This window comes from Herpailurus yagouaroundi, unplaced genomic scaffold (assembly GCF_014898765.1).
Source record: "Herpailurus yagouaroundi ecotype Mexico unplaced genomic scaffold, PumYag 142, whole genome shotgun sequence".
NCBI classification, from domain to species: domain Eukaryota; kingdom Metazoa; phylum Chordata; class Mammalia; order Carnivora; family Felidae; genus Herpailurus; species Herpailurus yagouaroundi.
The window spans coordinates 48,026,362-48,048,684 of NW_024412397.1; the positions used below are offsets into that span (position 1 = coordinate 48,026,362).

At 37.1% G+C, this 22,323-nt stretch overlaps 1 protein-coding gene and 1 long non-coding RNA gene across 3 annotated transcripts in view; one reads left to right on the forward strand and one right to left on the reverse strand.

Annotated features, from left to right (window-relative positions):
• The window catches only part of OSBPL1A (oxysterol binding protein like 1A), a 248,714-nt gene that overhangs the window by 70,433 nt on the left and 155,958 nt on the right, over positions 1–22,323 (forward strand). For both annotated transcript variants that reach the window (XM_040479203.1, XM_040479204.1), the window contains exons 8-12: positions 9,418–9,479; positions 9,582–9,626; positions 11,123–11,196; positions 11,318–11,381; positions 21,055–21,153. In XM_040479203.1, coding sequence (XP_040335137.1) covers positions 9,418–9,479; positions 9,582–9,626; positions 11,123–11,196; positions 11,318–11,381; positions 21,055–21,153 — 344 coding nt within the window. The remainder of the gene's footprint in view (positions 1–9,417; positions 9,480–9,581; positions 9,627–11,122; positions 11,197–11,317; positions 11,382–21,054; positions 21,154–22,323) is intronic.
• On the reverse strand, positions 3,841–5,771 carry LOC121033082 (uncharacterized). Its single transcript, XR_005791690.1, has 2 exons — positions 5,249–5,771; positions 3,841–4,079 (listed from the first exon to the last, which is right to left on the reverse strand). It is a non-coding gene; the product is annotated as an uncharacterized LOC121033082 (long non-coding RNA).

Here is a 22,323-nt window from a genome sequence, read left to right on the forward strand (position 1 = left end):
TTGATGTTAGCCATTCTGACAAGTGTAAGGTGATATCTCATGTTAGTTTTGATTTTCATTTCCCTGATGATGAGTGATGTTGAGCATCTTTTCATGTGTCTGTTGGCCATCTGGATGTCTTTTTTGGAGATATGTCTGTTCACATCTTCTGACCATTTTTAAATTGGATTACTTGTTTTTTGGCTGCTTATATATTTACTAAACCTTTATCAGGCATGTCGTTTGCAGATATCTTTTCCCATTCTGTAGATTGTCTTTTGGGTTTTTTTTTTAAATGTTTATTTGAGAGGGACAGGGAGAGGGAGGGAGAGCAAGCATGCAAACAGGGGAGGGGCAGAGAAAGAATCCGAAGCAGGCCCCATGCTACCAGCGCAGAGCCCATTGTGAAGCTCAAACTCATGAACCGTGACATCATGACCGGAGCCAAAATCAAGAGTTGGATGCTTAACCAACTGCATCACCCAAGTGCCCTGCCTTTTACTTTTGTTGATTATTTCCTTTGCTGTTCAGAAGCCTCTTACTTTGATGAAGTCCTAATAGCTTATTTTTGCTTCTGTCTCCCTTGTCTCAGGAGACCTATCTAAAAAGGAATTGGTATGGCCAATGTCAAATAAGTTACTGCCTGTGTTCTAGAGTTTTTATGGTTTCAGGTCTTTAGGTCTTTAATCCATTTTGAGTTTATTTTTGTGTACGGTGTATGAAAGTGGTCTAGTTTCATTATTTTGTAGGTTGCTCTCCAGTTTTCCCAACACCATTTGTTGAAGAGACATTCTTTTTCCCATTGTATATCCTTTCCTCCTTTGTCAAAGATTAATTAACCATATAATTGTGGCTTCGTTTCTGGGTTTTCTGTTCTGTTCTCTTGATCTGTGTGTCTGTTGTTTTGTGCAATACTCTATAGTTTTGATCACTACAGCTTTGTAACTTGAAGTCCAGAATTGTGATGCTTCCAGCCTTTTCATTTTCAAGGTCACTTTGGCCATATGAGGTCTTTTGTGGTTCCATCAGATTTTAGGATTACTTGGCCTAGCTTTGTGAAAAATGCTGTTGGTATTTTGATAAGGATTGTGTTAAATATCTAGATTGCTTTGGGTAGTATAGACATTTTAATGATACTTGTTCTTCCAATCCATGAGCATGGAATATTTTCTGGTTTCTTGGTGTCTTCTTCAGTTTCTTTCATCAGCATTTTGTAGTTTTTAGAGTACAGGTCTTTCACCTCTTTAGTTAGGTTTATTGCTAGGTATTTACTGCTTTTGGTGAAATTGTAAATGGGATTGATTGCTTAATTTCTCTTTCTGCTGCTTCATTATTGGTGTATAGAAGTGTATCAAATTTCTGTACATTTATTTTGTATCCTGTGACTTTACTGAATTTGTGTATCAGTTCTGATAGTTTTTTGGTAGAGTCTTTAGGGTTTTCTATATATAGTATTATGTCATCTGCAAATAGTGAAAGTTTTACTTCTTCCTTCCTGATTTGGATGCCTCTTATTTCCTTTTGTTGTCTAAATACTGTGACTGGGACTTTCTGGAGTATGTGAATAAAAGTGATGAGAGTGGATAGATATCCTTGTCTTGTTCCTGACCTTAGTGGGGAACCTCTCAGTTTTTCCCCATTTAGGATGATGTGAGCTGTGGGTTTTCATATACAGCCTTTCTTATGTTGAGGTATGTTCCCTCTAAACTTAGTTTGTTGAAGGTTTTTATCATGAATGGATGCTGTACTTTGTCAAATGCTCTTTTTGCGTCTATTGAGAGGATCATATGGTTCTTTACATGTATTATTAATGTGATTTATCATGTTGATTGATTTGTGAATATTGAACCACCCTTGCATCCTGGGAGTAAATCTCACTTGATGGTGAATGATTTTTTAAAATTATTTTTTTAATGTTTATTTTTGAGAGAGAGAGAGTGCGAGCAGGAGAGGGGCAGAGAGAGAGAGACACAGAATTGGAAGCAGGCTCCAGGCTCTGAGTTGTCAGAATAGAGCCTAGCGTGGGGCTTGAACTCACAAACTGTGAGTTCATGACCTGAGTTGGAGTCAGACACTTAACCAACTGAGCCACCCAGGTGCCCCATGAATGATTTTTTTTAAAAGTATTATTGGATTTGCTTTGTGAGTATTTTACTGAGCATTTTTGCATCTATGTCCATCAGGGATATTGGCTCATAGTTCTCTTTTAGTGGTGTCTTTATCTGGTTGTGGTATCAGGGTAATGCTGGCCTTGTAGAATGAATTTGGAAATTTTCCTTCCTTTTCTACTTTTTGGAATAGTTTGAGAAGAATAAATAGTAACTCCTCTTTAAGGGTTTGATAGAATTTGCCTGTGAGGCTATCTGGTCCTGGACTTTTGTTTCTTGGGAGGTTTTTGATTACTGATTGAATTTCTTTGCTGGTAATCAGTCTGTTCAAGTTTTCTGTATCTTACTGTTTCATTTTGGTAATTTATATATTTTTAGGCATTTATCCATTTCTTCTAGGTTGTTCCATTTGTTGGCCTATAGTTCTTCAGAATATTCTGTTGTAACTGTTTGTATTTCTGTGTATTTCTCCTCTTTCATTTGTGTTTATTTATTTGGGTCCTTTCTCTTTTTGATAAGTCTGGCTAGATGTTTATCTATTTTATTAATTTCTTTTCAGAGAACTGGCTCTGATTTCATTCATTTTTTTTTTTTTTTAATTTCTTTTCTTTTTTTTCTTAATTCCTAGGGGTGCCTGTGTGGCTCAGTCGGTTGAGCGTCCGACTTTGGTTCAGGTCATGATCTTGCATTTGTGGGTTCAAACCCCACTTCAGGCTTTGTGATGACAGCTCAGAGCCCAGAGCCTGCTTTGGATTCTGTGTCTCCCTCTCTCTGTCCCTCCTCTGCTCACACACTCTGTCTCTCAAAAAATAAAACATTAAACATTTTTTAAAAATCTCTCATTTATTTCAGCTCTAATCTGTATTATTTCCTTCCTTCTGCTGACTTTGGCTTAATTTGTTCTTTTTCTCCTTTAGGTGTAAGGTTAGGTTGTCTATTTGAGGTAGGCCTGTATTGTTCTATACTTCCCTCTTAGGACCACTTTTGCTTCATCCCCAAGGTTTTGGACCATTGTGTTTTCATTTTCATTTTTTTCCAAGTATTTTTAAATTGCTTTGATTTCCTGTTTTACCCATTCATTGTTTAGTAGCACGTTGTTTAACCTCCATGTATTTGTGGTCTTTTCAGGCTTTTTCTGAAAGATCAGCTTTTAAAAGTAATGGACGGTAGGTACAGATATATGGAAAGGACTTCCCTACTAGGCTCTATGAACTACTGAGCAATGGGAACAACTACAGTACAGAATTTAAATTTTATCTGCTAATTACTAGTTACAAACCAAAGTTATTTTCCTAGCTGGGAATTAAGCAGAATAATTCTTAAAAGTGCTAAAAGAATAAGAAAAAAACAAAAATTGATATTAATGGTACCATTCCTACTGTCTCTACCAACTTCCCAAAGACTTGAATAGTTTTTCTATGTGGTGGTTTATAATGATTCTTCCTTCAAAATTTAGATTCAAAAAGCATTCCAATGTAACTAGAATTAACAGTCCCATGCAAATATCAGTCTAAACTGAGGAAATATCCCTGTAAACATGAAAAATTTAATTGTTGGTGTTTAAATACACTTTTATCCTGTTGTTTTATTAGTAACCAAGTGTTAAAGTATCCTTGATAAAAGTCAAGATGGAGCCTTCTGAAAAAGTATTTAAGTCATAAGGGTGATATTGTCTGCATTATAGAAAGTTTTAAAAATAGGAAAAACATAAATGACAAATACAACCTCTGTTTCTTTGGCATATTATATAACTTTCTAATTTATTTTCAGTACCTACATTAGAACAGTTTTTTTTAACTGCAAAACTAATGCTTGTTTATGTTCGAAATGAGGAAGATGAAGGCACCAACAAAGTGTAATCACCTATGACCCAAAAATCCACAAAGATTTACCTTTTAGCTGTTATTCTCTGGTAGACTAGGCTTTTTTTTTTTTTTTTTTAAAGTTTAAAATAGTGGCACCTGGGTGGCTCAGTTGGTTTAGCATCCAGCTCTTGATTTTGGCTCAGGTCCTAATCTCATGTCTCATGGGATTGAGCCCTACATCTGGACTCTGCGCTGACAATTCAGAGCCTTCTTGGGATTCTTTCTGTCTCTCTTTCTGTCCTTCCCCCACTCACACATGCTCACTCTCAAAGATTTAAAAAAATAAAGTTTAATACCAACTCAAGAGTGTAAATAAAAGAAAGTTCATACATTATTAATATCAGTGTAAATACAGAAGTGTCTCATGGTATTGAAAAGCAGGCATCAGAAGGGATGGAATCAGGAACCAGGAAGCTGTCAGGAACCAAGAAGATTGCCACTCATTGTGTGTGTATCCTTCTCATTGCTTGGTCTCATTTCTGCCTCTTAGCAGATCCATTTTCCAGCATGCATGCTAGAAGATGGCAGCCCTGAACTCTGTTCGGTAGACAAGGATCTCCTAAGCTCAGCTTTAAATTCCAGTGGGAGATAATTTGATGGCACCCGCTGTGTTAGACATCTGCCTCTGATACAGTCAGCTGGAACTCTGGGGGCGGGACATTATGGTACAAACATGGCTGCTAGGGCCTTACCCTTGGGGTGTGGAAGGGGCAGTGCTCAGACAGCTTACCACCCAAAACTCCACAATATGGATGATTATCTATCTCTATATTTTCTAAGACTAAATTTTCCCAGTTTTTTTTTTTTTAATTTTTTTTTTCAACGTTTATTTATTTTTTGGGACAGAGAGAGACAGAGCATGAACGGGGGAGGGGCAGAGAGAGAGGGAGACACAGAATCGGAAACAGGCTCCAGGCTCCGAGCCATCAGCCCAGAGCCTGACGTGGGGTTCGAACTCACGGACCGCAAGATCGTGACCTGGCTGAAGTCGGACGCTTAACCGACTGCGCCACCCAGGCGCCCCGCAGTTTTTTTTTTTTTTTAAGATGTTTTCCATTTTTATTCAAATTTATTGATCCTCTTCTTTGGTTTCTTTGAACACTTCTAGCCTTAGAGATTTAGTAAATAGTTGAGTCTGTTTTCTGCTAGCTTATCTGTAATCACATTCATTCATTAAGCAAAAATGCTGAGCCTCTACTCTGTGCCAAGAACTATTTGTAGATGTTGGAGATCCAACAGTGAACAACACCTGATAGTTTCCACACTTTGGGAGCTTATATCCTAGTGGGAGGAGACAGATAAGGTGTAAATACACATATAATGTCAGGCAGTGAGGTGCAGAAAAATAAACAGGATGAAGGGGATAGAGAGTGATGGCATGGGGTAGGGGGCTGTTGTTTTGGAAAGGGTGTAAGGGAAGACCTCCCTGAGCACAGAGCTGCAGTGAGTCAGAAGCGAGCCCTGAGGAAATCTGGTAGAAGAGTATTGAAAACCAAAGGAAGCAACTGTAAAAGTTCTGGGATTGGAGAGGAGAGTGCTTTGCATATTTGAAGAAGAAAGCTTTCCGGGTGCCTAGAGCAGGGCAAGTTGGGGAGAGGGGAAAGGTCAGGAAAGTAGCCAGAGGCCCAGCCCCATTTGTTGGTGTGCTTGCTGGGTTTTGAATAGGAAACGCCATGTGAGAGTGTTAGGATGTGAGGCTCTCAAATTGCTGACCACTTACCTTTATTTACATCCTTCATCAAGCAATCTTCCTTTTCCATTTTTTATACCTTTCTCCTACATTTTAAGAATTTGTTTGCTATTTTCTTTCATTGCTTCATCTGCCTCTTTTTTTGCAAGTATCTCTTTTTCCAATAGTTTTTTTTTTAATGTTTATTTCTGTGAGAGTGCGAGCAGGAGGGAGCAGAGAGAGAGGGAGACAGAAAATCCCAAGCAGGCTCAGAGCTGCCAGCGCAGAGCCTGACATGAGGCTCAGACCCACGAACCATGAGATCATTACCTGAGCCAAAATCAAGAGTTGGATGATTAACCAACCTAGCCGCCCCACAAGTAACTCATTTTTAATGATTGTTTTTGTAATGTTTTAATATGTGGTAAGGTTTCCCTTTTCTTTTGAGGATTTTCTTTGACATTCGTATCTGTTTATTCTCCCAGATGGCATTCAAAATAATTTTTTTAGGTTCCTAGTAAAAATACCATTGGTATGTTATCGAAATTACATTCTGTGTAAATCCCTTTGAGGAATGTTGACACTTAGTGTTTTCATTAAGGGACAAATGTATATCATGTACAAATGTAAATATTGGATCATTTCTGTTTTTTATTTTGTTGTGCTTGATAAGAGATTTTGAAGTGTCTGGTTATGATGCTTCTCCAGGTAGGGAGGCTATTTCATTTTATTTGATTCTTACTGTCTGCCAGGCACTTTAGGCACTGAATCTAGAAATGAAGGCTTGGTGCTGGGATTTCAGTTGGCAGGAGTTCAGAATTTATTTTTGGGGTTAGGGCAGAATTCCATGAAAGAAATCACATTGTTCTCCTCCTCTTCACCTAAAGGAATAATTTCTCAAAAGTGCCCTGTAGATAGAATAAAAATAACAGTTGGCAGACCTTTTTTAAGACCTCTTCCTATATGCTAGCTAGAAAACCTAAACTGGTTATTAATTTAAAAAGTTTTTTCCCCACTAAGGCAATAATATATAATCAGTCCAAGTTTTACGCATTAGTCCTATAAATCTACCTCTAGAAGCTGAAACCTGTGAATTTTTCTCCACATTTTCCGCTACTAACTCTGCAGTCCAAACCACCATTATCTTTTACCTGGACTATTGATATTGCTTTGTACATATTATCCCTACTTTTCTCTTGCCCATGTTCACAAGGCATTTTCCACACTGTAGCCATGGTGATTTTTAAAAACAATGTTTTTATTATGGAAATTATCAAGCCTTAAAAAATAGAATAATAGAATTAATTGATGTCTCCCTCCCTCCCCCTCTGTGTCTCTGTCTCCAGGAGTTCTCAATAATGGCCACTGTCCAGTTATGTTATTTTTGTGTATAAATATTTCAGTGTATGGGCTCCTAGCTGGCTCAATCAGTAGAGTATGTGACACTTGGTCTCAGGGTTGTAAGTCTGAGCTCCACGTTGGGTATAAAGATTACTTAAAAATAAAATCTTAAAAAAATTTTTCAGTATATTTATAAAAGATAAGGGCTTCTTTAAAAAAAAAAACCTGTAACCACATGATGGTTGCACAGCTCTGAATATACTGAAAACCACTGAATTGTACACTTGAAATGGGTGAATTATATGGTATGTAAATTATATCTCAACATAGTTGTTAAAAAAACATCAAGGAGCCAAAGTTTGCATTTCCCCAGTTACACTTTTAAATATTTAACACTTTGATAGAGTTTTAAACATAAGTTGGATAGTGTACTATTTTTCTTAAAACCCTTCAGTGACTTTTCATCATATTTATAATAACCCATACCCCTTGTACTGACTCAGAAAGGTCTGACCTACAAAGCCCTGGCGTAATACGCTTCTTTGCCTCTCTGACTTTCTACCTCTCTTGCCCACTAAATTGTTTCCACCTCAGGGCCTTTGCATTAGCTATTCCATTTACTGGAATGCCTTTCCCTATATTTTCCCAAGCCTTGATCATTCCTTTCAATTTAAATACCTTTTCCTCACAAAGGCCTACCCTGATCAGTTGCCCAGTTCTCCAGTCTAAAGTGGTATCCTAGTCATTCTCCATCACACCATTCACTTATAAAGTATCAGCATAGCATAGTTTGTTATCTGGCATGTAATTGTTGTTAATTTACTATTTCCCTTTTTCTGTGCCTTCCCTGCCCCCCTCCCATGTTTTCTGTCATGTTCACTGCTGAATCCCCAGTGCCTAAAATATTAATTGGTGCATAATAGACCCTTATTAGGAGAAATTCATACAAAAAACTGCCCAACACATGCCAGGTGTTTGGTACTTATAAAAAGGTTATTTGATAGAATATATTATCTCACTGCATAAACAGAGTTCTGGTCAGGTATGTTACTTTGAAAGGGCCATTTTCTACTCCCAAGTTATAAGGTGACTGGTTTTTGGGTTGTTTTTTTTTTTAAGCGACCTTATTTCATACAGCATCCTGCTCACTTCAAAGCTCAATAAGTAACTTTTAACAAATTCTGTTTTTGTTGTTTGGCAAAACATAGGGTGCTTGCATGAATAAGGTTGCAAAAGTTACTATAATGCCTTGCTGGTTTCATTCTCCATTATCACTTTTTCTTTTGTCCTCAACTGTGGACCATCACACTCTTTGCTTATGATCTCTCTCTGCTACCTGTTCTCTGGTGAAGCAGCTTAAGAGTGGCTGTGGTAGGCTGAATGACAGCCCCCTAAAGATGCGATTAGTTAAGTATCTTGAGATAGATAATCCTGAATTATCATGGGGGCCTGTGTAATCACAGTTGTCCTTACAGGCAGGGGGAAGGAAAATCTGAACATTGAGAAAGAAAACGTAAAGATGGAATCAGAGGTTGGAGTGATGCCCTTTAAAGATAGGAGGACCACAGTTCGAGCCCTGTGTTGGGCTCTGTGCTGACAGCTCAGCCTTCGGATTCTGTGTAGTCCTCTCTTTTTGCCCCTTCCCTGCTCATGTTCTGTCTCTCTCAAAAATAAATAAATAAATAAATAATTCTTTTAATTAAGATGGGAGGACCACAAATCAAGGGATATAGGTGGCTTCTAGAAACCAGAAAAGGGGTGCCTGGGTGGCTCAGTTGGTTAAGTGACTTCAGCTCAGGTCATGATCTCATGGTTTGAGTTGGAGCCCCACATCAGTCTCTGTGCTGACAGCTCAGAGCCTAGAGCCTGCTTCAGATTCTATGTCTCCCTCTCTCTTGTCCCTCCCCCCCCACACACCTCCCTCCCTCTCTCCCTCCCTCGCTCACGCGCGCGCTCTCTCTCTCTCTCTCTCTCAAAAATAAACAAACACAAAATTTAGAAACCAGAAAAGGGGCAAGGCAATGGATTCTCCCCTAGAGCCTCCAGAAGGAATGCAGTCCTGTCTACACCTTGATTTTGGCCTAGTGAGACTGATTTTGGATTTCTTATCTCCCAAACTATAAAAGAATTAATCTGTATTATTTGAAGCAGTTAAGTTTGTGGTACTTTGTTTTAGTAGCCATGAGAAACCAATTCAGTGATTTAAAGTATAAGAAGGCTTGAAGGATCACAGAACATGTACAGAGTGTTCTGAGCTTAATCTTGCTGGCTTAGTAGTTAGCTACCAAAATGGAAGCCAGAAAGAGTTGAGATGGCAACTTCAGGTGGGTAATGTGGGGGGAGAAGAGACAGGTGTGGTTGTTGGAATAGTGAAAGAATATTCATGCTGTAATGGCAGTATCCATGTTATATACAATTAAGCTCTTGATGGTTTGTTTCCTTGTATTTTACACAGATCAGAAACCCCTTGACCTTGCCCAGGGTGCTGAAATGAAACACATTCTTATTGGTAATAAGGTACGTAGTAATAGACTACATGCATATGATCATTTTTAGAAAAAGATTTTGAATTCCTGAAATACATAGATGGCATTTTTAATGAAAACATATTTTCAATAGGTCATCTACAAAGCACTGAAACGATATGAAGGCCCTCTTTGGAAGGTAGGCTGAGATGATCTTATTTCTAGAACTGGAAAGAATTCTCAGGTGCCCCATTTTTATTTAATAAAAAAATTTTTTTTAATGTTTGAGAGAGAGAGTGGGGAGCCCATGCTTGCGTGGGAGTGGGAGCTGGAGAGAGATGTGGGGAGAGAGAATCCTAAGCAGGCTTCATGCTGTTAGCCCACAGCCTGACGAGGTGCTTCATTTCACAAATCGTAAGATCATGACTTGAGCTAAAATCAAGAGTAGGGGGCGCCTGGGTGGCGCAGTCGGTTAAGCGGCCGACTTCAGCCAGGTCACGATCTCGCGCTCCGTGAGTTCGAGCCCCGCGTCGGGCTCTGGGCTGACGGCTCGGAGCCTGGAGCCTGTTTCCGATTCTGTGTCTCCCTCTCTCTCTCTCTGCCCCTCCCCCGTTCATGCTCTGTCTCTCTCTGTCCCCCCAAAAAATAAATAAACGTTAAAATCAAGAGTAGGACCCTTAACCAACTGAGCCACCCAGGTGCCCCCAAAATTATTTAATTATTTCAGAAGAAAAAATGATTTAAGCATTCTTGGATCTTGCAATGTAAACCATTTTGTGTGTGTGTGTGTGTGTGTGTGTGTGTGGTATTGGCTTTCGTTAGGGTTCCACTTGTTATAGCAATTGCTGCTCTTTTTATTGATGGTCTAAGAACACTTTTAAGTGACCAAGTTTATGCAGAACAGTGTTTAATCATAGAATTGCAGTGTTTTTGTTATGAATGTTGAAACAGGGAGGACTTAATAGGAATTTAATGTTTGAGTTGTCACAGAACACACATACAAAATCTTTCTGGTTCTAAAAATTTCTTTGCATTTTGGAGTTCATTTATTTTCTAGAATTAACTGTCGTAGAGCATGTGTTTTCTTTTGCATTTGCAAGCACTCCCTTTACGTATTTATGCACAAGTATGTTTATGTTGTATAAAATTAGAATTAATTCTTAGACTTTGTCTTTGAAGTCCACAATTGAAAATTGTCCTATAATTATCCTTGGACAATACTGTCAGAACTATAAACTGTGTTCATTATTGATCTTATCAGTATGCCATTTCTTCTCTTCTTGTCCCCCTGTAGTGGTATGTTTTCATTACTGCACCTAGTTACCTTAGTTCATGTTTGATCATTTTTTTTTTATAATGTTTATTTTTGAGAGAGAGAGGGAGACAGAGTGTGAGTGTGGGAGGAGGAGAGAGAGGGAGACACAGAATCCGAAGCAGGCTCTGGCTCTGAGCTCTCAGCACAGAGCCCGATGCAGAGCCTGAACCCATGAGCTGTGAGATCCTGACCTGAACTGAAGTCAGACACTTAACCAACTGAGCCGACCCAGGTGCCCCCATGTTTGATTATTTTTTAATATTCATCAGTACTATCTACATGAAAGACTACAATAGAATTATCATAACTTAATTTCTATCAGTCAGGTATTTGAATCTGGATCTATCAGCTTGGAAAATCCTTGCCATTTTTTCCCTTAGAGTTCAAGATTTTTTGGCTGGAGATTATTCTGGGTGGTATTAGAACATGGAGTCCTTTCGTGGTATAGGAAACAGTAAGTATTATGATCCTGATACTTAGTAAATTTATTCTCTAAATTTTGAAAGATTAAAAGTTTTCACTTATCTCTTTAATATTTATTTATATTTCTAATAATTGTAATATTTATTTTGAAGGCCTGATGCAGTCCATAATATTTATCGCCAGGGATGCAAACACTTAACTCAAGCAGTATGCACGGTAGGATGACACATGCATTTTTTGCCGACACCATGAAGTCAGTGTTGAAAGTGTTATTTTTATAAAGCTGCCTTGTCAAATATTGGGGTAGGGGGGACTTGTGTGTATTTTTATTTGAGAACAAGTAAAATTGTGGAATCTCTTTAAAAAAAAAATAATGAACCCTTGTTTATTTCACATATTGTGGGATGAGATAGCAGTGGTCTGAAAACATAAAGAGCCTGTCATGTTTTTTGTGTGTGTATGTGTGTATATTCACACACATATATGCATGTGTGTGTACATGTATATATGTACTTCTACATGGGCAAATCAAGATAATGGAAGTTTTTCTGGTGTTAAAATTTAAGCCTGTGTCAAAATTGGGATTCTTAGGTCCTCTGTGTTCACTGTTATACTTTACCAACCAGGAGAAAAAATGAGTTTCTCCTCTTAGGTATTAGTCTAAGACTGGAGCCTAGACATGCTTTCTTCTTTCCTACTTGAAATCCTTGAGGGTTGGCAATATGTTGTGGCAATCACTTGTCACATTCCCCAGCAGTACAGCCTGATTACACAGCCAGCCCTTAATTGTCCTCACACCCCTTTCTCCCTTCACATTAGACCAGCGGGCCAGGGAACCTCTCTCTAATCTGGTGTGTGTAATCTTTTTGTTTTTTCTTTCAGTGCAATCCTGGCCATTGTCTTCTGTTCCCCCTATAGACTCATCTACTTACTACCAAGCTTTTTCCTTAGTTGAGCCTTTTATCTCACAAATAAGTGCTCCCCCTGCCCTTTTAAAATTTCTTGCTCTTTAACTTCTGTGGAATCCATTAGCTCTTGCTGTGTTATGCCTCTCCTTGTTGTATAACTTTTGTTTCTTCTGTAAATGTCTGCTTAAAGCTTATCTTTATGAGGCCCATATCAACACAAGCTAATGAGCATTCACTGTGTGACTGCTATAAAGCAGACTCTGTTTGCTTTGTAGTTTTTTTTCTTAAGTTTATTTGAGAGGGAGGGAGAGAGCAAGTATGCACGCACATGAGCGGGAAAGGGGCAGAGAGAGAGGGGGAGAGAGAATCCCAAGCAGGCTTCACACTGTCAGCACGGAGCCTGGTGCAGGGCTCGAGCTCAAGAACTGAGGTCATGACCTGAACCAAAATCAAGAGTCAGATGCTTGACCAACTGAGCTACCTAGGCACCCTCCTTTATAGTTTCTTAAGGTAGAAGCTTAGAGTATTGATTTGAGATCTTTTTTCTAATATAAGTGTTTGCAACTATCAGTTTCTTAATTTTTCTTCAGTGTGCAGTTCAGGGCCATTAAATACATCTGTATTATATTGCAGCCATCAGCACCATCTATCTCCAGAACTCTCTTTATCTTCCCATACTAAAACTCTGTACCCATTAATCACTTATTCCTTTCCTTTCTATTCCCAGCCCCTGCCAGCCACCATTCTACTTTCTGTCTCTGAATTTGACCTTGCCAGGTACCTCAGCTAAGTTAAGTAGAATCAGACAATATTTGTCCTTTCGTGACTGGCTTATTTCACTTAGCATAATGTCCTCAAGATTCATTCATATTACAGTATGTGTCAGAATTTTTTTCCTTTTTGAAAATTTTTAATTATAGTAAAGCACATAAAACTTACTATTTTAACCATTTTTAAGTGTGCATTAGCTTGAACTGTAGTCACTTTGTTGTGCAACAGATCTCTAGAATTTTTTCATCTTGCAAAACTGCAGCTATACCCATTAAGCAACTGCCTATTTCGTCTACTCCTAGCCCCTGGCAACCACTCTTGTACTTTTTGTCTCTATGAGTGTGACCACTTTAGATACCTCTAAGTGGAATCTTAGAGTATTTGCCTTATGTCATTTCATCTGATATCCCCAAGATTCATCCATGCTGTAGCATGTGCCCGGAATTTTTTTTGAAGGCTGAATAATGTTACCTTTTATGTATATGCCACATTTCTTTATGCATTTATTCCTCAGTTTACATTTGGATTGCTTTCACCTCTTGGCTTTTGTGAATAATGCTGCAATGAACATGGATATGCAAATATCTCTTCAAGATACTGCTTTCAGTTCTTTTGGATATAGACCTCATAGTGGAATTGTTCAATGATGTGGTAGTTCTATTTTTGATTTTTTGAGGGATTTTCATGCTGTTTTCCAAAGCAGCTGCCCCGTTGTATATTCACACCAGCAGTAATGGCGGGGGGAGGGCTCCAATTTCACTTTTTCCACATCCTCACCAGCACTTATTTCCTTTTTTTTTTTTTTAATTTTTTAATATGGGCCATCCTAATGAGTGTGAGGTGGTATCTAATTGCAGTTTGATTTGCATTTCTCTGATGACTAGTGATGTTGAGCATCTTTTCATGTGCTTAGTGGGCATTGGTTATTGTCTTTGGAGAAATGTCTAAGTCCTTGGCTCATTTTTTAATTGGGCTGTTTGGTTTTTTGTTGGTGTTGAGTTGTAAGGGTTCTTGGCATATTCTAGGTATTAACCCCTTACCAGTATATGATTGTAGATATTTTCTCCCATTCTATGGATTGCCTTTACACTCTCTTGATAGTGTCCTTTGATGCATAGAAGTTTTTAATTTTGATATAGTCAAATTTATTTTTTTTTCTTTTTGTCACTTGTGCTTGTGGGTATCATGTTCAAGGAATCATTGCCAAGTCCAGTGCCATGAAGCTTTACTCCTATGTTTTCTTAAGAGTTTTATAGTTTTAGCTCTGATGTTTAGGGATAGTTTTCTCCTGAGGCCTTTCCCCTTGATTGCAGCCAGCTGCCTGACAATCCTGCCATGGCTTTTTCTTTGTGTGCAGGTCTCCCTGGTTTCTCTTCCTCTTATTAAGGAATCCAGTCTTACTGAATTAGGGCCCCACTCTTGTGACCTCATTTAATCTTTTTTTTTTTTATTAAAAAGAATTTTTTTAACGTTTATTCATTTTTGAGAGACAGAGCATGAGCGGGAAAGGGGCAGAGAGAGGGAAGCAGGCTCCAGGTTCCGAGCTGTCAGCGCAGAACCCCACATGGGGCTCGAATTCATGAACTGCGAGACCATGACCTGAGCCGAAGTAGGACGCTCAACCAACTGAGCCACTCAGGCGCCCCTGACCTCATTTAATCTTAATTTCCTCTTTAAAGCCCTATCTACAAATATAATCATATTGAGGGTGGGATCTTCATATGAATTTGGGGAGGACACAGTTCAGTCCATGACAATCAGTGTGGTTACTCCAGCTTTCGAATACCATTTGCATGGTAGATCTTTTTCCATCTTTTTATTTTCAGCTTATCTATGTGTTTGAAACTTACTTATAGAGAACATAGAGTTGTATCGGGTATTTTTATCCAATATGACAAACTCTGCCTTGTGATAGGAATGTTTAATGAAGGACAGACACCTGGCTGGCTCAGTTGGTTGAGCGTATGACTTTTTTTTTTTTTTTTAGTTACTTATTGAGAGCGGGGGAGAGAGCATGAGTGAGCATGAGTGAGGGAGAGGCAGAGAAAGAGGGAGAGAGAGAGAATCCCAAGCAGGCTCCATACTACCAGCACAGATCCCGACTCGGGGCTCAATCCCACAACCATGAAATCATGACCTGAGCCAAAACCAAGAGTTCAATGCTTAACCAACTGAGCCACCCAGGCACCCTGAGTGTATGACTCTTGATCTCGGGGTTGTAAGTTCAAGCCCCACATTAGGTGTAGGGATTACTTAATAAAATCTTTAAAAAAAAATGTTTAATTTATACTTAATGTTGTTGACATGGTTGGATTTCTGCTGCCATTTTGTCATTCTTTGTTCTTCCTCTTCTACATAAGGGAGATGCTTCTCATGTATCATTTCCTTTTGTTTATATTTTACTGTATTTTAAAGTTATTTCTTAGTGGTTGCTCTAGCTATTAAAATATACATCTTAATCTATCACAATTCATACTTTATTTCATAAAATCTGAGAACTTTAATATAGTTGCACTTCCTACCCCCTTCCTTTGTGTTATTGTTATATATATCGTGACTCTGTATGTTTAAAAACTCAACAATATAGTGTTACATCTATTGCTTTATACAATTTTATGTCTGTTTCTTTGTTTTAAAATATTTTTATTGCACTATAATTCACATTGTATAAGGTTCACCTACTTAAAATGGTTCAGTAATGTTTTGTATGGTCATAGACTTGTGCATCCATAACCAGTCAGGTTTAGAACATTTCCCTAATTCCACAAAAAAACCCACTTCATATCCATTAATAATCATATCTGAGTGCCTGTCAGTACCACCTCCTCCGAGTTCCCTACGTAGCCATTAATACCTGTCTCTATAGCCTATTCTAGTCATTTCATATAAATGGGATGATAGAATATGTGGTATTTTGTTTCTGGATTCTTTTGCTTAGTGTAATGTTTTCAAGGTTCATACATATTATAGCATGTATCATTACTGCAGTCCTTTTGTGGCCAAATAATATTCCATTGTATGGATAGACCATATTTATCCATTCATCAATTAAGGAACATCTGGGTTGTTTTCACTTTTTGGGTCTTAAGAATAATGGTGCTGTGAGCATTAGTGTATCAGTTTTTGTGGGGATTTATGTTAATCTCTGGTGTTTTTTAAAAGAGAGGAGAAAAAATATATTTATAGAGTCTTACCCTAACTCATATTTTTATCACTTCTAGTTGTGTTTATTTTTTTCAGTGGATGTATGGGTTATTTTTAGAAGTCATTTCCTTGCTCCACTGTAGCTCCATTCCTTCCTTTATCCTCAGTGCTATTAGTGTCATATATCATACATTAGTATGTTACAAGCCCAACCATACAATTTTACAATTGTGTAAATTGCTTTAAATTATATGAGAAAAGAGAAACTAAATACTCTATTTTAGAATTACCTATGCAATTTCACCAGGTTTTTTTTTTCTTTTTTCTTATTTGGTGTCTCTTTCTTTCAGCCTAAGTAACTTTTTTTGTTTTTATTCTTTTTTGTTAGGTATACCTAATGAATTGTCTGGTTTTTTTGCCTTCATTTTAGAACAGTAGTTACACAAGACAGAGGAATTTTCTTTCAGCACTTTGAATATGTCATCCCCTTACCTCTGTCCTCCATTGGTTTTTGTTTTAATTTTTTTTCAATGTTTATTTTTGAGAGACAAAGACAGAGCGTGAGCAGGGGAGGGGCAGAGAGAGAAAGACAGAGACACAGAATCTGAAGCAGGCTCTCCAGGCTTTGAGCTGTCAGCACAGAGCCCGATGTGGAGCTCAAACTAACGAACCATGAGAGATCATGACCTGAGTCGAAATCGGATGCTTAACTGACTGAGCCACCCAGATGCCCCAGGTTTTTTTTTTATGTTTATTTATTTATTTTTGTGAGAGACATAGAGTGCAAGCGGGGGAGGGGAAGAGAGAGAGGGAAGGAGAGAATCTGAAGCAGGCTCTCCAGGCTCTGAGCTGTCAGCACAGAGCCCAGTGTGGGGCTCAAATCCATGAACCGAACCTGTAAGATCATGACCTGAGCCAAAGTTGGATGCTTAACCACCCAGGTGTCCCTGTCCTCCATTGTTTTTGATGCAAAGTCAGCTGTTAATTTTACTGTGCTTCCCCCTGTATTTGATGAGTCTCTTCTCTGAGTACTTTAGTATTTTCTGGTTTGAGCTGTTGACAGTTTGACTAAGATGTGTCTAAGGATAGATCTCTCTGGATTTATCCTACTGGAGTTTATTGAGTTTCTTGAATGTATAATGTTTTCATTGAATTTGGGAAATTTTCAACCATTATTTTTTCAAATACTTTTTTCAGCTTTTTTCTCTCCTTCTGTGACTCTAATTGTCTATTGGTACGTGTGATAATGCCCTACAGTGATTTTTTTTTTTTTGGTCCCCCTTACATCTCAGATTATCTGTTGAGGGAATTTTTCATTTCAGTTCTTGTGATTTTCAATTCCAGAATTTCCATTTGGTTCTTTCCCATAACTTGCATCTTTTTATTGATATTTTCTATTTGATGAGTTATTGTCATTATACTTTCTTTTAATTCTTTAAATACAATTTAGTTTTTGAACATTTTTCTGAGAGCTTTTTAAGTATCTGGCTCATTGCCAGTTTGTTGCTTTGCCCAATATATTTAGACCTCATGTACTGTGATGTTGGCTTTTCCTGATTGTTTGCCGCCAAGATTGCTGTTGTTTTTGACAAATCCCTAGGCTTGGGATTTTCAAGGCCCTCTAAGTAAAGTCAGCCCCAGTGTTTAAAGCTTGCCCCATCATGGTTCAGTTTTACCATAGAGTTAGGAGCAAGGGGGAATGGAGCATATTCAGGCTAAAACTCCATCACCATTCACTGTTCTTACTGAGAGATTCAGTAGATTTTTCTTGAATAAATGCTTTTCAGTAAGTTGTAGGTCTTTAATCAATTTTCAGTATTGGGGAATGGTCGTTTTGATTGGGATTGCTACAGATTTTCTTGGAGAGGACTATTAAGCAATATCAAGACCTCCAAGCTATGAACATTGCATCTGTTCTCTATTGAAATCTGATTTGGTTTCCTTTTACAATGTTTTATAATTGTTTATTTATTCTTAAGTGTTTATTGAAGCTTATGATAGACTTCAAATTTTCATTTTCTATTTTTTGCTATTATATATAAATTTGTTTTAATAGTTTTGGTAGCTTTTTTGCACATTCCTCAGGGTCTCCTACATGCACAGTCATGTCATCTGCAAATAAGGATGGTTACATTTCTTTATAATCTGTATGCCCTTTCTTATCCTTTATTGTACTGGATAGGACCTCTGTTACAATTTTAAATAGAATTGATGAGAGCCAGCATTCTTGTTTATTGTATTAGGTACAAAGCTTTGAGCCTTTCATTATGGAGTTATTAGCAGTAAATTTCATAGATGCCCTTAATCTGCTTTAGGAAGTTATTTTCATTTCCTAGTTTACTGAAAGTCCTTATCATGAGAATCTGTTGAATTTTATTAAATGCTTTTAATATTTAATAAACCAGTCTTCTGCTGGGATAGATTGCAGTTGGTCATGATATATAATCATTTTCATAAATTATTTGCTAATATTTTGTTAAAGATTTTTGCTTCTGTGTTCCTGGTAGATTTTGATTTATATTTTCTTGTGCTATTTTTGTGGTGTTGGAATCAGAAATACAGGTCTAATATGAGAAATAATAGGTCTCATATAATGAATTAGAAAATATTCCTTTTCAGTTTTTTGGAAGAATTTTTGTAGGATTAGGTTTATTTCTTTCCTAGATATTGATACAATTCATGGGCTAGAAGGGGTTTTTTTGGTTGTATTTTTGTTTTTATTTTTTAATGGGAAGGATTGTAATTTCAGATTTCTTCAGTTGCTAAAGGGCTGTTTCAAATTTTCCATTTCTTCTTGGGTTGGTATTTGTAATTTCTGCCTTTAAAAAATTGTGTTTATTTTCTTAGGTTATCAAACTTGTTAGTGATATTCCCTTATTGTGTTTTTAATGTTTGTATGATAGGTAGTGTTGTGCCCTCCTTTGTTTTTTTATATTAGTAATTTATGTCTTTTTTTTCCTCCCTGGATTAATTTGGCTAGCAGTTTATCAATTTTATTGATTTTTTTCAGAGAACTAGTCCTTGATTTTCTTGAATTTTCCCATTGTTCTTCTGTTTTCTATTGCTTTTTGTTATTCTTTTTAAAAGTTTTCTCTGTGCTTTGGGTTTAATTTGCTTTTTTAAATAGTTTCTCAAGGTCAAAGCTTAGATTATTGATTAAGGCTTATCTTCTTTGTTAATACAGCCATTTAAAGCTATCCCCTCACCTTTGCAACTGTTTTACTTTCCTGCTGCTAATTTTGGTATATTTTCATTATAATCTAGTTCAAAATATTTTCTAATTTCTGTTTTCTTTGAACCAATGAATGTTAGTGTGTTATTTGATTTCCTAATTGGGGTTTTTATGATTTTTTTTTGTTTCTGATTTATAATTCCATTTTGCTCAGTGAATGTATCTTCTGTGATTTCTGTCTTACAAACATAATTGAGACTTGTTTGATGGCTGTATGTATGGATTATCTGAGTAAATGTACTTGAAAATGATGTCTGTTTTGCTATGGTTGGGTGTAGAGTCATAAATATTCAGTCATGGTGGTTGATGGTGTTTTTCAGATCTATGTTTTTGTTGATTTTTGGCTAATTTTATCAGTTGGTGAGAGGAGGGATACCAGAATCTCCGAGTGATACCAGAATCTCCAGCTGTGCTTGTGGAACTGTTCATTTCTCAGTTATTGCTCACGTGGCATTCATGTTGTCTTCTTGACTAATTGATCCTTTTATTATTACATGGTGGTGGTCTTTATCTCCTGGGATATATTTACTTTTGCCCAATATTAATATAACCACTCAGGCCTTCTTATGCTGACTGTTTGCACAGTATCTCTTTTTCTATCCATTTCCTTATAACCTATAGATCTTTATTTTCTATCTTGTATATATAGTATATATGTGGGTCGCTGTTAACCATTCTGAAAATTTTGCCTTTTAATTAGACTTCTTTTGAGAATGTGTTCCACTTTCTTCTTCACATATCAGGTAATTTTGTGTTGTATCCTTAATACTATGAATGTTAAGTTCTGGGGATTCTGGCTTCTGTTACTTTCCTCTGTTAAATGTTATTTCTATTGTTTTAGCAGGTCATTTTCTTGGCTGGGTTTAGATTGTAAACTCTTGTTTCTTGGCTGGCAGCTCTGGTCTGCATTCACAGAGGTTGGATTTAAGTGACTGCTTTGAATCTTTTCTCAGCATCAATTAGATGTGTGAAAAGACAGAGTTTGGGGATGCCTTCTCTTTTTCCCTTTGAGGATTCCCTCACTCTCTTTAGTATTTCTGGCTCCCTGGTTTCCTTTATTAATTCTCAAAGACAGGAAGGCTGTGGTTTTTCCACCTGTGCCCATGGTAGTTTTGTGCCACCTTATGGACTTTATGTCCCAGTTGAAAAATCTTGGGGATGGGAACTTACTTACATAGTTACTTATTTCCTTTCCTCCGAGAGCATGTGCATGCCCTATCAGAGTCTGTCAACTTTTGTCCACTCTCCAGTTCCTTTAGGCAGTTGCCTTTTATATTTGTTTCCTGCCAGGAGTGTGGTCCTCTTATAGGGTCTTGTAGCAGAAGTCTGTCTTTTTCCATTCTTAAAGACATAATTATTTTTTATTCTCTCTCCCTTTCTTCCTTCTTTACGAATCTTATGTGTACTAGTTCTTTTACACACAGTTCAAACATTTTCTACACTCAGCTCAGGCAAAAGGTTCAGGAGAGTGATAGGAGTAAGAAATTGGAGCTGTGGTATTTAGAGGATTTTACAGCCCAAGTGCATGCTAAGTTATTAAATACAAAGGATAGAACTAAAAAACTACATACCTAATAGACTGTTAGTATTTACTTTGAGTAAGAATATGAAAGCCAGATATTTTCAGACAAGCTAAGCTACAATGTGTGTGATATTCCCAATGTATTCATTTTTTACCCAGTTTTTCCAGTTGGTATTTTAAATTTTCAGTGGCGTATAATTAAGTCATTTTAATACTGTTACATATAGATAGATGATAGATAATTTAGATAATTTTAAGGTTCTATTTTATGTTCATGAATGATGTTGTCTTACTGACTTCTTTATATCCAAGGTAAAATCCACTGATAGCTGCCTCTTCTTTATTAAATGCTTTGATGACACTATTCATGGCTTCAGGGTTCCTAAGAATAGCCTTCAACAGTCAAGAGAGGTAATTTTATGGATTCACTTATATTTCATAAAACTTAGCATTTAAAAGCATAAAGAATATAAGACAGGTTCACTATTAACATCTAAAATCTTTTTGACTGTACCTTTTTAATGGGGGCAATTAAGATGAATCTTGAAATTTGGGTTATGAATTAATTTCTTTATCAACATGTCCCTGCAGGTATCTTCTGTTCATAATTTCCTTTATTGTTTGGATTTTGCGAATGTAAGGGACCCTTACTGGTTTTGGAAAAAGACCCTAAATGATATAGTCTGCTCAATTTTTAGGTGCGAAAACTGAAGACCATAGATTGAAGTCATTTCCCAAGGTCACAGAGCTTACAAATGACAAAACCTGGCTTCAGCTTAGGCGTTCTGATTTATTACCGTGTAGGCTCAGCCTTCCTTTGTGGTAAATTGAACAGCAGCAGCAAGCAAGAAAATTGGGATTGATGTGACAGAAATTCATAGTGCAGTTACTTAATAGAGATTCCATATTCCTTCAGATCAAAGGAGTATTCGTAGACCTGTTGTGTTTTTTTGTAAACTACATAAGGGGTTGAAAGAGCCCATTTCCAAAGTGGTTAACCTGTGCCTGCAAAGAACCCTAAGCAACCTAAAGCCTGACTGTCCCAACATATCATAAAATGGTAAAATATGACCCTGAGTAATGCTATGAGAAACAAGGAAGTAACAAAGGTATTTTTAGGGCAAATATTCTTTTTGTGAAATCACTGATTTTTAAAAAAACATTTAAAAGTTAAAGCATCCAGGCAGTTGTTGGCTCTTACAGTGATCTGAGTTTCTTGTGCTTATAACTCAACTGCAAGTTAGTAAAATTTTATTTCTGGATATATTAGTTTGTAATATAATAACATATCCAACAGTGTTGAGAATCTATAATTTTTAAGTGAAAAAATGTCCACCCATTATTCAGCTTTTATAATGTATTAATGTCATTGAATATATAAACTTATAGATATTTTTTAAACTATTAAGAAAAACTTTTATCTAGAAATGCCATGGACAAGAGACTGGTATCATCATTTTGTTGTTGGTTTTGTGTGTGTGTGTATGTGTGCGTGTGTGTGGTTTAGGCTGTTTTCTCCATGTAAATTTAGGCTTTCTATATCATTGTCATATTATCTCTTTTGAGTAAAAATGCATTTCA